This window comes from Aquarana catesbeiana, linkage group LG12, assembly GCF_042186555.1.
Source record: "Aquarana catesbeiana isolate 2022-GZ linkage group LG12, ASM4218655v1, whole genome shotgun sequence".
Taxonomy (NCBI): Eukaryota; Metazoa; Chordata; class Amphibia; order Anura; family Ranidae; genus Aquarana; species Aquarana catesbeiana.
The window spans coordinates 29,964,178-29,978,688 of NC_133335.1; the positions used below are offsets into that span (position 1 = coordinate 29,964,178).

Here is a 14,511-nt window from a genome sequence, read left to right on the forward strand (position 1 = left end):
GTATCCAAAAAATCTCTAATCTTGTTCCCAGTGCACTACATTGTGGCCTCATCATACACACTGGCTCCCCAGCTGTTGCTGAGCAAAATAAAGGCAGCTTGCAGGGAAGATGTAATTTTTTTTGGCTTTATAAATGAAATTATTGCTGCAGCAGATTCTAGACATGGTACAGATCTGCCACTTTACAGGTAGACTAAGGGGACCCCCCAGGCACTATAATGGAAGGAATTTTTCATTTTTACGCTTTCACTTTAAAAATAAAAAAATCACTGCTCATTTAAAAATGTTTTTCACAAACTTTTTTTTTATTGATACATGTCCCCCAGAGCAGGACCCGGTCCCCTATAACCATTGTATGCCCAATTACATGCATATAAGCCTTCAAAATGGGCACTTTTGATTTTTGACATTCAGGTCCCATTGACTTTAATGGGGTTCGTTATTCGGGTCTGAACTTTTGCAATGTTTGAAAGTTCTGGTGCGAACCGAACAGGGGTTCATTCGGCCCATCCCTACCTGCAAAGGGCATTCCATCAGACCCAGCTGAGATTGTACTAGGCCTGAAACCTGTGCTAGCTGTTCCTGGGAGTGATAGTCTGCAAGCAAGTGAATGTGCTGGAGGTTGAGGAGAAGAAATTGTATATACAGGAGTATATTTAGTTAAGTCCCTACCAAGTTTCATCAATCAAGTGGGCATCCCATATGTACCCTTTCCCCATCCAAGTTTAATTCCCCTAATAAAACAAAAAAAATCCCAAAGTGCAAGGACTTCTTCTTGACTCGGTGTGTTTGGAAATTCATGTGCCTGGCTGTGCAGGGTGGGAAACGAACCACATTCACCAGCAGCCCCTGCTGGGGTAGCGCTACAACCCCCAAAAAAACATAAATTACTGCTGGGGACCACCTGGAAAAGAGGGGGAGGTAAAGAAATTAGGAGCGGGAATACTGGAGCTCAGAGTTGGTCTTTAATATATTGTACAAGCAAACTGCAATGTGTTTGGTAAGATTTTAATCTGTATTTCTTTTTCTTCTTGCAGGGGCTCTGTGCATCCCACTCTATGTCCCTTATGTCCTCACTGGCAGATGGAGCTTCGGCAGAAGCGTCTGCAAACTCTGGCTTGTACTGGACTACTTACTGTGCACCTCCTCAGTTTTTAACATCGTACTGATCAGCTATGACAGGTTCATCTCAGTAACCAGAGCGGTGAGTATATGCCCTGAAGCAGTTAAACGTGGCTGCTAGATGCTGCCAGTTCCTGATGATGCAAATATAAGCATTTTAATGCAAATGACACAGCTAGGACTGGAATATACAATGCGGCACGTATGGATAATGCAGCGTGCTAGATTAATGCAGGGATTCTGGTCTCAGATTTACTCCCTTATCCCCAGTGTATTGCTACAAGTTGGTTCATTAGCCAAGGGGAATTATAAAAATTGTGCAGTAATTCTCAGCTACAGATTGTCTAGCCAACCAATAAAATATAAAATGCTAATGTCCTGTATATATCTTGATATTGTCATATAATTTGGGAAAAGAAAGTGCAATTCAAAGCTTGCGCAATTCATAAGCACGCAGCTTTAGTTTAAGGATAGAGCAAAATTGGATTGACAACTACGCAGCAGAAATGACAATGCACTTCACCCTTGCCTGCTCTTTGGGTCACTTATGATCATCAGTCATCACACATTAGGGTCTCTCCTTCTGCTGAGACCACCCAAGTACCCCCTCCCAATCATCATAATATACTCCTATACTGCTACTTACATAAAGCTTCAAAGTGGAAGTTCAACCTAGAATTACTCTATGAACATTAAACAGCCATATAACATGTCTACTGCAATAAATGCGTAGCACCATGTTTGACTTCTGTCACTCCATTTACATACCTCCCAACTTTGTGAGATGGGAATGTGGGACACCTAAGTATCAAAAGAATGTAGGCATAGGACACCCCCCTTGCCACACCCCCTTAAAGGAGAATTATACAAAAAAAAAATATTAGTTAAACCCACAAGTGCTTTTTTTACCACTACTATTCCTTTATACTGTCTTTTGAAATTTACAAATACAGCAATTTAGAAATTGAATAAATGGCTTAGCAATAGGAAACACTTTTTGATAGATAAAAAGTGCATTTTATATACAACTATAGAAACCAGAACAAAATGAGGGACAAATCAGGAGGAATGAGGGACAGAGGGACTTTGTTCCAAATCAGGGACAGTTCCTTGAAATCAGGGACAAATGGGTGCTATGCATTTACCATACAACTCACGAGGGTGTATTTATAATAAAAATTACAAATGTTCTCAGGCTATATATTCACTGCAGATTGAATGTGTGACAGGGGAAAATACTGCATAATGGCCACTAAATGGCATTGGATACTTATAGAAATATATTCCTCAGCTCCATCCAGTGGCCACAATTAAAGTGTTACTAAACCCAGTATTATGAAAATTGTTAATCTGCACCCCCACAATGCCCACAGCTTCTAAATCTTCTTTTTACATTAAAATACTGACACTATATACCTTTTTTGGCTGATCTGTATACCACGGTCAGTGATAAACTGCACAGTTTCTCCAGTGCTGAGAGTTCAGGTAGGAGGAAATTTCCACTGCAGCCTGTATACAGGCCCACATGTGTGATGCCAATATCATGTGACCTGGCTAGCTCTGAGAAGAAGTAATTATTCTCTGCAGCATAAAAGACACAACTGAGCATGTGCAGGTCAGCTACTCTGCCTGTGTTAGCTGGCTTTCCCCAGATAGACAGCGCAGGAGGGGGAGGATCTGTGCATACAGGATAAAACAGCCTTTTTACACAATCCAGAGGATTAACCCCTTAAGTTTTACAGTGAGTATAACAAGCATGCTATGCTGCATATACAGACATATTTTACTGTGGTGGGTTTAGTAACACTAATGCCACATACACACAATCGGAATTTTCGTCGGAAAAACCTTGGACGGTTTTTCCGACGGAATTCCACTCAAGCTTGGCTTACATACACACGGTTACACAAAAGTTCTCTGAACTTTGGACCGTCAAGAACGCGGTGACGTACAACACGTACGACGGTACTAGAAAATGGAAGTTCCATACGAAGTGCGCCACCCTTTGGGCTCCTTCTGCTAATTTCGTGTTTATCTCATGTTAGTAAAGGTTTGGTGAGAGACGATTCGCGCTTTTCAGCCTCATGCTTTTACTGCTCTTCAGTTTGTGCTTGTGGGTTCGTATCTGTTCTTCAGTGCGAACTATAAAAAATAATTCTAAACATTATTATGGAGATCTGGCTTTAAAAACAAAAAATATTATTCAGGAGATCACAAGAAATAATAAAGAAATAAGTTTGTCAGAACTCTGTGTGAATATCTGCAGCAAAACAATTTCATTCTTCTAGCATTATAAAGAACAAAAGAATGCGCTGCATTAAAAGATCCAAAAATTTACAGCGTGACAAATGTGCTATCTCCATTACGAACACTAGTTTTACCAGACCGAGCGCTTCTGTCTCGTACTTGATTCTGAGCATGCGTGGTTTCTTGCCCATCGGAATTGCATACAGATGAACGGAATTTTTGATAGGAACTTTTTCCGACGGAAAAATAGAGAACCTGTTCTCAATCTTTTGCTGGCGGAAATTCCGCCAGCAAAAGTCCGATGGAGCATACACACGGTAGGAATTTCCGACCAAAATCTTACATCAGACTTTTGCTGGCGGAATTTCCGATCGTGTGTACGCGGCATAAGTATTTTTTCCATTGACACATTTGATCTGCACAGAATACAGGTGCATCTGATAAATTCAATTCAAAAAGTGAAACTCATATGTTTTATAAAGACGTGTTACGTACAGAGTGATATATTTCAAGCATTTCTTTCTTTTAATTTTGATGATTATGGTTTACAGCTAGTGAAAACCCAAAATTCAGTTTCTCAGAAAACTAGAATATTACATAGGACCAATAGAAAACATGTTTTTTTAATACAGAAATGTTGGCTTACTGAAAAGTATGTCCATGTACAGTTTACTATGCAATCAATACTTGGTTGGGGCTCCTTTTGCATGAAGTACTGCATTAATGCGGCGTGGCATTGAGCCTGTGCCACTGCTGAGCTGTTATGGAAGCCCAGGTTGCTAGCGGCCTTCAGCTCATCTGCATTGTTGGGTCTGGTGTATCTCATCTTCCTCTTGACAAAATACCCCACAGATTCTCTATGGGGTTTAGGTCAGGCAAGTTTGCTGGCCAATCAAGCACAGTGATACCATGGTCATTAAACCAGGTATTGATACTTTTGACAGTATGGGTAGGTGCCATGTCCTGCTGGAAAATGAAATCAGCATCTCCATTAAGCTGGTCAGCAGAGGGAAGCATGAAGTGCTCTAGAATTCCCTGGCAGAGGGCTGCACTGACCTTGGACTTGATAAAACACAGTGGACCAACACCAGCAGATGACATTGCTCCCCAAATCATCACTGACTGTGGAAATTTTACAGTGGACTTCATGTAACTTGGATTCTGTGCCTCCCCACTCTTGCTCCAGACTCTGAGACCTTGATTTCCAAAAAAAAATGCAAATTTTTCCACAGTCCATGATGATTTGGGAGCCATGTCATCTGCTGGCATTGGTCCATTGTGTTTTATCAAGTCCAAAGTCAGCGGAGCCCTCTAGCAGGAATATCTAGAGCACTTCATGTTTCCCTTTGCTGACCACCTTTATGGAGATGCTGATTTAATTTTCCAGTAGGACTTGGCAACTGCCCACACTGCCAAAAGTACCAATACCTGGTTTAATGATCATGGTGACACTGTGCTTGATTGGCCAAGCAAACTCGCCTGACCTAAACCCCATAGAGAATCTGTGGGGTATTGTCAAAAGGAAGATGAGAGACACCAGACCCAACAATGCAGACGAGTTGAAGGCCGCTATCAAAGAAACCTTCCATAAGCTTCTATAACACCTCAGCAGTGCCACAGGCTGATCGCCTCCATTCCACGCCGCATTGATGCAGAACTTCATGCAAAAGGAGTCCCGACCAAGTATTGAGTCCATACTATACTGTACATGGACATACCTTTCAGTAAGCCAACATTTCTGTATTAAAAATCCTTTTTTTTCATTGGCCTTATGTAATATTCTAATTTTCTGAGGTACTGAATTTTGGGCTTTCACTAGCTGTAAGCCATAATCATCAAAATTAAAATAAATAAATGCTTGAAATGTATTACTCTGTGTGTAACACATCTATATAAAATATATGAGTTTCATTTTTGTAATTGAATTACAGAAATAAATTAACTTTTTTGATGATTTTATGAAATGCACCTGAATAGCCTGAAAGCATTTAAAGCAGAGCTCTGCAAATTTTTTTTTTTAAGTCAGCAGCTACAAATACTGCAGCTGCTGACTTAAAATAAGGACATTTACCTGTCTCAAGGTCCAGTGATGTCGGCACCTGAAGCCGATCTGTCCCTCGGTTCTCGGGTGCTGTCGCCGCCATCTTTGGTAAGGGAATCAGGAAGTAAAGCCCTGCGGCTTCACTTCCTAGTTCCCTACTGCGCATGCGCGACTCGCGCTGAGCATTCCCACTGGTCCCTGCTGTCTTCTGAGACCTGTGTGTCTCCTAGAAGACAGCGGGGGGAGGGGGCGGAGAAGGCGTCGGACGTGGCGTAGATACCCGAGGGTAGCTCGGGTATCTATGCCCGGAAGTGGGAGCAAAATACCTGTATTAGACAGGTATCTGTTCTCCCCTGAAAGGTGCCAAACGTGACATTGGAGGGGGGAGGAATCCGAAAAGCAGAAGTTCCATTTTTGGGTGGAACTCCGCTTTAATTTTGCCCCATTTGTGTAGAAGGAATTGACATGCAGTTGCAATGGACCAACTGCTATGCAAATTTTATATAATTGCACCCCATGGTGTTGTTCAACCCCCTTCGTGCTATCTATGTCTTTGCCAGCATCAGAGCACAGAGGTGCATGTGTTATACAGCTGTTTAGTGTTCACAGAGTAATTCTAGGGTGAACTTCCACTTCAAGCTGGATTCACTTCACTTGTGCTAAATGCCCTTGAGTTGTTGTGTTATGATGTGTGTTAACAGGCGTCATTGTTGTGCATTTATATATTTTTTTCAGCAGGAGACAAAATACTGGATTTTCAATGTTTTATATGAATGTAGCATGTTTTATTTTCTCCAAATGCACACCAACAAAGCATGTTGGTGTCAATTGGGCCTATTAAAAACAGTGGAATTTGGCTTCTCATTGCATTGGGTCTGCATTGAGCAACACCACCCACTGGGTGTGAATAGGTCCTTAGGCATGTATTACATGGGCTTCAGCTTGTATACAGTGCCTTGAAAAAGTACTCATACCCCTTGAAATTTTCAACATTTTGTTATGTTGCAACATGGCACATAATTGTGAAGTGGAAGGAAATTGATAAATGTTTTTCAAAACTTTTTACAAATAAATATCTGAAAAGTCTGGCATGCATTTGTATTCAACCCCCTTTACTCTGATAACCCTAACTAAAATCTAGTGGAGCCAACTGTAGAAGTCACCTAATTAGTAAGCCGAAAATAGAAAAAGTAGACGGGTGGACGGCCATGTCTTGGTAGGTTTGTAGTTGTGCCATACTCTATTTTTGGATGATAGTTTGAACATTGCTCCGTGAGATGTTCAAAGCTTAGGATTAGAGGTCGACCGATATGGGTTTTTCTCTGGCCGATGCCGATATTTAGAAATCTCGGTGGCCGATATGTGATGCCGATTTTTTTGGGCCGATATATTAGGCCGATTTTTTTTTTCTTTTTTTTTCCCCCTTCATCACATAAAATCTAACAGTTAGACCCCTTTCACACTGGGGCATTTTTCAGGCGCTTTTGGGCTAAAAATAGCGCCTGTAAAGTGCCTGTAAAATGGCTCCCCTGCAGTCTCAGTGTGAAAGCCCCGAGTGCTTTCACACTGAGGCGATGCGCTGGCAGGATGTTAAAAAAAGTCCTGCAAGCAACATCTTTGGAGCAGTGTATACCGCTCCTCCACCACTCCTGCCTATTGAAATGAATGTGCACCGCTGCTGAAGCGCCTGCAAAGCGTTTTGGCAGCGGCGCGGCCCCTTCTTTGGCTGCTAGCTGGGTTATAAGCGCCCCGCTAGCAGCCAAATAGCGCCGCTAAAATGACGGTAAAGCGCCGCTAAAACTAGCAGCGTTTTACCGTCAATGCATGCCCGCTCCAGTGTGAAAGCAACCTTAAGTGATACAGAAAATTTTTTACATTTAAACATTTATTAAACAAAACAAACCTCCAATCAGTTCACTTGTATGTAGAATTTAGGAAAAAAAAACTAATCTTAAATATTAAATATACAAAAACAGGTAATCAAAACTTTTGGACGAAAAAAAATGGGCTAACTTTACTGCTTATTTTTTTTTTTTATTCATTAGTGTATTTTTTTAAAAAAAAATTGCGTTTGAAAGACCACTGCGCAAATACCGTGTGACATAAAATATTGCAACAACCGCTATTTTATTCCCTAGGGTCTCTGCTAAAAAATATATATATATAATGTTTGGGGGTTCTAAGTGATTTTCTAGCAGAAAATACAGGATTTTTACTTGTAAGCAACAAATGTCAGAAAAGATTTAGTCTTTAAATGGTTAAGCTGAGAACTTCTACACATGGAGCTCAGTTCATTCATAAGTGTAAACATTGTATCCTTCAGGTTCTTTTTATCAGACTTGGCTGCCCAGAGGAGCAGGGGCGGACTGACCATCGGGCAGTTCGGACGCTGACCGAGGGCCCGTGGCCAGTAGGGGGCCCCATGGCAGCTTCCACTTCGGGACCCGATCTACCCGTCAGCTAGCTGTGATTGACGGCTGATCGGGTCCCTGCTCACTGCTAAGAGACTGCAGTGTATACACACACACCTCGTGATGCGCTCCTCCTCCTCCCCACGGGCCCCTCCTTCGCTCCCGTCCACCCCAGGTGCTTGTATCTGTCATCACCTCGGACGGACAGAAAAGAGGAGGGGCCGGCGAGGAGGAGGAGGAGCGCATCACGAGAGGTCTGTATACAGCCGCTTCCCGCGCTACTCTGCATGTAGGGAGGAAAGTGCAGCAGCTTGTACCACGTGCTGCTACTAGAAAGTTGCTGCACAGCTTCCCACCCACAGTGTCCCCCTGTGCCCCCACCTCCCCACAGTGTCCTCCTGTGCCCCCCACCTCCCCACAGTGTCCTCCTGTGCCCCCCACCTCCCCACAGTGCCCCCCTGTGTGCCCTCCACCCCCACAGTGACCCCCTGTGCCCCCCACCTCCCCACAGTGACCCCCACCTCCCCACAGTGTCCCCTTGTGCCCCCACAGTGTCCCCCTGTGCCCCCCACCTCCCCACAGTGTCCCCCTGTGCCCCCACCTCCCCACAGTGTCCCCCTGTGCCCCCCACAACCCCACAGTGTCCCCCTGTGCCCCCACCTCCCCACAGTGTCCCCCTGTGCCCCCCACCTCCCTACAGTGTCCCCCTGTGCCCCACAGTGACCCCCACCTCCCCACAGTGTCCCCCTGTGCCCCCCACCTCCCCACAGTGACCCCCACCTCCCCACAGTGTCCCCCTGTGCCCCCACAGTGTCCCCCCCACCTCCCCACAGTGTCCCCCTGTGCCCCCACCTCCCCACAGTGCCCCCCTGTGTGCCCTCCACCCCCACAGTGACCCCCTGTGCCCCCCACCTCCCCACAGTGACCCCCACCTCCCCACAGTGTCCCCCTGTGCCCCCACCTCCCCACAGTGTCCCCACCTCCCCACAGTGTCCCCCTGTGCCCCCCACCTCCCCACAGTGTCCCCCTGTGCCCCCCACCTCCCCACAGTGTCCCCCTGTGCCCCCACCTCCCCACAGTGTCCCCCTGTGCCCCCCACCTCCCCACAGTGTCCCCCTGTGCCCCACAGTGACCCCCACCTCCCCACAGTGTCCGCCTGTGCCCCTCACCTCCCCACAGTGACCCCCTGTGCCCCCACCTCCCCACAGTGTCCCCCTGTGCCCCACAGTGACCCCCACCTCCCCACAGTGTCCCCCTGTGCCCCCCACCTCCCCACAGTGACCCCCTGTGCCCCCACCTCCCCACAGTGCCCCCCTGTGCTCCCCACAGTGCCCTCCACCTCCCCACAGTGTCCCCCTGTACCCCCCACCTCCCCACAGTGTCCCCCTGTGCCCCCCACCTCCCCACAGTGTCCCCCTGTGCCCTCCACTGTATCACCCTGTGCCCTCCACCTCCCCACAGTGTCCCCCTGTGCCCTCCACCTCCCCACAGTGTCCCCCTGTGCCCCCACCTCCCCACAGTGTCCCCCTGTGCCCCCACCTCCCCACAGTATCCCCCTGTGCCCCCCACCTCCCCACAGTGTCCCCCTGTGCCCCCCACCTCCCCACAGTGTCCCCCTGTGCCCCCTACCTCCCCACAGTGTCCCCCTGTGCCCCCTACCTCCCCACAGTGTCCCCCTGTGCCCCCCACCTCCCCACAGTGTCCTCCTGTGCCCCCCACCTCCCCACAGTGTCCCCCTGTGTGCCCTCCACCCCCACAGTGACCCCCTGTGCCCCCCACCTCCCCACAGTGACCCCCACCTCCCAACAGTGTCCCCCTGTGCCCTCCACCTCCCCACAGTGACCCCCACCTCCCCACAGTGTCCCCCTGTGCCCCCACAGTGTCCCCCTGTGCCCCCCACCTCCCCACAGTGTCCCCCTGTGCCCCTACCTCCCCACAGTGTCCCCCTGTGCCCCCCACCTCCCCACAGTGCCCCCCTGTGCCCTCCACCCCCCAGAGTGACCCCCACCTCCCCACAGTGTCCCCCTGTGCCCCACAGTGACCCCCACCTCCCCACAGTGTCCCCCTGTGCCCCCCACCTCCCCACAGTGACCCCCTGTGCCCCCACCTCCCCACAGTGTCCCCCTGTGCCCCACAGTGACCCCCTGTGCCCCCACCTCCCCACAGTGCCCTCCATCTCCCCACAGTGTCCCCCTGTACCCCCACCTCCCCACAGTGTCCCCTGTGCCCCCCACCTCCCCACAGTGTCCCCCTGTGCCCTCCACCTCCCCACAGTGTCCCCCTGTGCCCTCCACCTCCCCACAGTGTCCCCCTGTGCCCCCCACAGTGATCCCCTGTGCCCCCCCACCTCCCCACAGTGTCCCCATGTGCCCCCCACCTCCCCTTGTGCCCCCCACCTCCCCCCTCCCCACAGTGTCCCCCTGTGCCCTCCACCTCCCCACAGTGTCCCCCTGTGCCCCCTCCACCTTCCCACAGTGTCCCCCTGTGCCCTCCACCTCCCCACAGTGTCCCCCTGTGCCCTCCACCTCCCCACAGTGCCCCCCTGTGCCCTCCACCCCCCACAGTGTCCCCCTGTGCCCTCAACCTCCCCACAGTGTCCCCCTGTGCCCCCACCTCCCCACAGTTCCCCCCACAGTGCCCTCCACCTCCCCCCTCCCCACAGTGCCCCCCTGTGCCCTCCACCCCCCCACAGTGTCCCCCTGTGCCCCCCACCTCCCCACAGTGCCCCCCACCCCCCCAGTGTCCCCCTGTGCCCTCCACCTCCCCACAGTGTCCCCCTGTGCCCCCACCTCCCCACAGTGTCCCCCTGTGCCCCCCACCTCCCCACAGTGCCCCCCTGTGCCCTCCACCTCCCCCCCACAGTGCCCTCCACCCCCCCACAGTGTCCCCCTGTGCCCCCCACTTCCCCACAGTGTCCCCCTGTGCCCTCCACCTCCCCACAGTATCTCCCTGTGCCCTTCACCCCCCACAGTGTCCCCCTGTGTCTTCCATCCCCCCCCATGGTGTCTCCCTGTGCCACTCACACACAGTGTCCCCCTGTGCCCTCCACCCACCTACAGTGTCCCCCTGTGCCCTCCAACCCCCCCCATGGTGTCTCCCTGTGTCCTCCACCCCCACTGTGTCGCCTTCCCCCCTGATGGCTACCCTGAAAGACACTGTGTTAAGTCTGGAGGATCCCAGTGCTCTACTGTGTGCCCTGTGTTTTGGTTTGTGCCCTGCTATTTGCCCTACTGCGTGCCCCATGGCCTGTGATGTGCCCTGCTAGTGTACCCACTTATGTGCCCTACTCTGTACCCCTTGCCCTGTGATGTGCCCTGCTGTGTACCGCCTGTTGTGCTCTAATGTGTCCCCTGTAATGTGCTCTGTGTGCCCCATGCCCTGGGATGTGTGCCCTGATGTGTACCGCCTGTGTCCTGTTCCCAAGGATGTGCCCTACTGTGTGCCCTGCTGTGTGCCCTACTATTTGCCACATGCCCTGTGATGTGCGGCACGCTCCCTGCTGTGTATCTCCTGATGTGCTCTGTGATGTGCCCCGCTGTGTACCCACTGATGTGCCCTGTACCCTCTGTGATGCACCATGCTGTGCTCAATAATGTGCCCTGATGTGTACAGCATAATAAACCCTGCTGGGTGCCCCATTATGTGTCCTGTGATGTGCCCTACTGTGTGCCTCATGCCCTGTGCCCCATGATGTGCCCCGTGCTCTGCTGTGTGCCATGTGATGTGCCTTACTGTGTGCCCCATGTAAGTGGGGCTTTGTGTAGGTGCGGCTTGCATGTGGGCGGAGACACAGGGGGCCCCATGATCTTCTATTGCCCGGGGGCCCCATGAGTTGTCAGTCCGCCCCTGCAGAGGAGGGAGAAGTCACTTCACAGAAGATTTCAGGCAACTTGCACTGACTTCTATTACAGAAGTCATTTGCAAGTCGCACTGAAGTTATATCGGCCTTTTTTATCAGCACAATCGGCTAATGCAGATTAAGTAAAAAACACCAAATATCGGCCGATATATCGGTCAACCTCTACTTAGGATATTTTATTTATAACCTAACCCTGCTTTAAACTTTTCCACAACTTTATCCCTGTCCTGTCTGGTGTGTTCCTTGGCCTTCATGATGCGGTTTGTTCGCTAAGGTTCTCTAACAAACCTCTTAGGGCTTCACAGAGCAGCTGTATTTATACTGAGATTAAATTACACACAGGTGGACTCTATTTACTATTTAGGTGGCTTCTGCAATTGGTTCCACTAGATTTTAGTTGGGGGTATCAGAGTAAAGGGGGCTGAATACAAATGCACACCACACTTTTCAGATATTTATTGGTAAAAAAAATTCAAAACCATTTATCATTTTCCTTCCACTTCACAATTATGTGCCACTTTGTGTTGGTCTATCACATAAAATCCTGATAAAAGTACATTTACGTTTTTGGTTGTAACATGACAAAATGTGGAAAATTTCAAGGGGTATGAATACTTTTTCAAGGCACTGTAAGAGCAGTGTGAACAGCAAGCTTTGAAAAAGCAGTTTGTTAAAGCTTTTAAAGTACCATTCAGCTCCAGTTTGTAAATGTTAAACACAGATCCTAACGGGAGCGTTGATTGCCACTTTAAACAAACTCCTAGCAGGCACCGTTCGCATTCCCCTGCTATCTTCGGACACGTGTTTTGGTACTGTCCAGTGATCCAGGACTTTTGGACAGAAAGTTTACGTTGCATTTCTGAGGTTACTTCACTGCCTTTGCCCATGACTGTGTCGGCTTGTCTTTTGGGTCTGGTTGAGGGCCTGGCACCTACTAGGGCTCAACATACCCTGCTCAGTCTCCTATTATTCAACGCTCGAAAGGCACTGGTTCTGTACTGGAAAAAGGCAGTGACACCCTCCTTAGCCTATTGGAAAGGGCTGGTGAACAAAATGATCCCATTTTATAAAACTACTTACAGGGGCAGAGGGTGTCCTAAAAAAATTTGATAAAGTCTGGCAGTCCTGGCTGGACAGTTCCTCCACCACTGCCTACAGGCAGAGTCCTCTTGCTCTATTTAATACTGTCAATGCTTAGGCCACTACCTTATGTATTCATTTACCAGTATAGCCATGGTGAGCGCTCTTACAACCTGGTTGAGATCCCCGGATTGGTCCCCAGACTAGCCAAAGGACTCGGGACGTTATTAGGTTAATCTGTATATGATTTTTGAGTTTCTGTCACGTATTTTGGGGAATACTGTGTCATATGTTAATCTCCTTAAAGCCATTGGGGATGCTAGCATCCTGTAGGATGAAGTTCCTCAAAGGTTGGGTTGCCTGGAATGGGGGGGGGGAAGGTTAGTAAGTGTACTTTTTTGGCCCTGTGAGGCTAGATGTCTTTGTATTTTGTTGTTTTTCTATGCAAAATTAATAAACAGAAATTCAAAAAAAAAAAAAAGGCTTTAAAACTTTTTGAAGCTTGCTTAAAGTGGCATTCAGCACTTCCATTAGGATCTGTGTTCAGCATTTACAAACTGGAGATGAATGATACAAAAGCTGCAGCTTGCTGTTCACACTGCTCTTATACAAGGTGAATCCTGTGTGAAACAGGCCTTATGCCGCGTACACACGAGCGGACTTTACGGCAGACTTTGCCCGGCGGACGGGATTTGGTCAGACAATTTGATCGTGTGTGGGCTCCAGCGGACTTTGTTTTCTCAAAAGTTGGACGGACTTAGATTTGAAACATGTTTTAAATTAATCAGTCGAAATCGAGTCCGGTCGAAAAGTCCGCTCGTCTGTATGCTAGTTCGATGGACATAAAGCCACGCTAGGGCAGCTATTGGCTACTGGCTATGAACTTCCTTGTTTTAGTCCGGTCGTACGTCATCACGTACGAATTTGACGGACTTTGGTGGATTGTGTGTAGGCAAGTCTGTTCATTCAGAAAGTCCGTCGTAAAGTACGTCGAAAAGTCCGCCGGGCAAAGTCTGCCGTAAAGTCCGCTCATGTGTACGTGGCATAAGAGTTCAGATTAAAGAAAATATACTGTAGGTTTTAAATGTTTTAAGTGTTTGTTTGCCTTTGGGTGTAAAGTTGGCGATGACTTGAGTCTTTAAAGAACGACCTTCTTCTCTGAGAACCAGTACAACCGGTACTAATACTTGAAACTGTTTTTATATTTGCTTTCTTTTAATCCCCTGCACCGAAGGCTTTTGCGATTCAGATTACTATTAAGTTTAAACTGGGGCTCATGGACAGGAGTAGAAAACAAAGTGATGGGTTGGTAGGTGTGGCGATGCTCCCTCACTGTCCAATCAGCAGGCTGGGCATGGCAAACAGTGGAACTGCAATGGAGGAAACTCAGGTCCCCTACCTGACCACAAAGTCTGGATCATAAGCCAAGAACTGTCCTCCTCCACGGTGACTTTGCAATAAGTAAAAGCCAATTTGCTTTGATATGTGGCATGTCGTGGCAATTGTAATAAAGCTGTAACTGATGATGACAACCATAGAAAATGATTGTAACATGGTGGGGAAATCCTGCTTGCAGCATAGCTAGAACGCTTAGGAAGAGACATAGACAATTGTATTCTGGGCACAGAGGTCTGCTTCTCTGTGTGGAATTACATGAAGACACTTGTAACAGGTTATCCATTCTCAAGGGAGGAGGGTGGTCAGTCAAAGTCAGGAAGCGCAGCAATCATGCGGGTAATCCTCGCCGTCCT

At 48.5% G+C, this 14,511-nt stretch overlaps 1 protein-coding gene across 1 annotated transcript in view; it reads left to right on the top strand.

Moving 5' to 3' along the window:
* The window catches only part of HRH3 (histamine receptor H3), a 40,542-nt gene that overhangs the window by 12,643 nt on the left and 13,388 nt on the right, over nt 1-14,511 (top strand). The window contains exon 2 of the mRNA XM_073607519.1: nt 1,038-1,204. Coding sequence (XP_073463620.1) covers nt 1,038-1,204 — 167 coding nt within the window. The remainder of the gene's footprint in view (nt 1-1,037; nt 1,205-14,511) is intronic.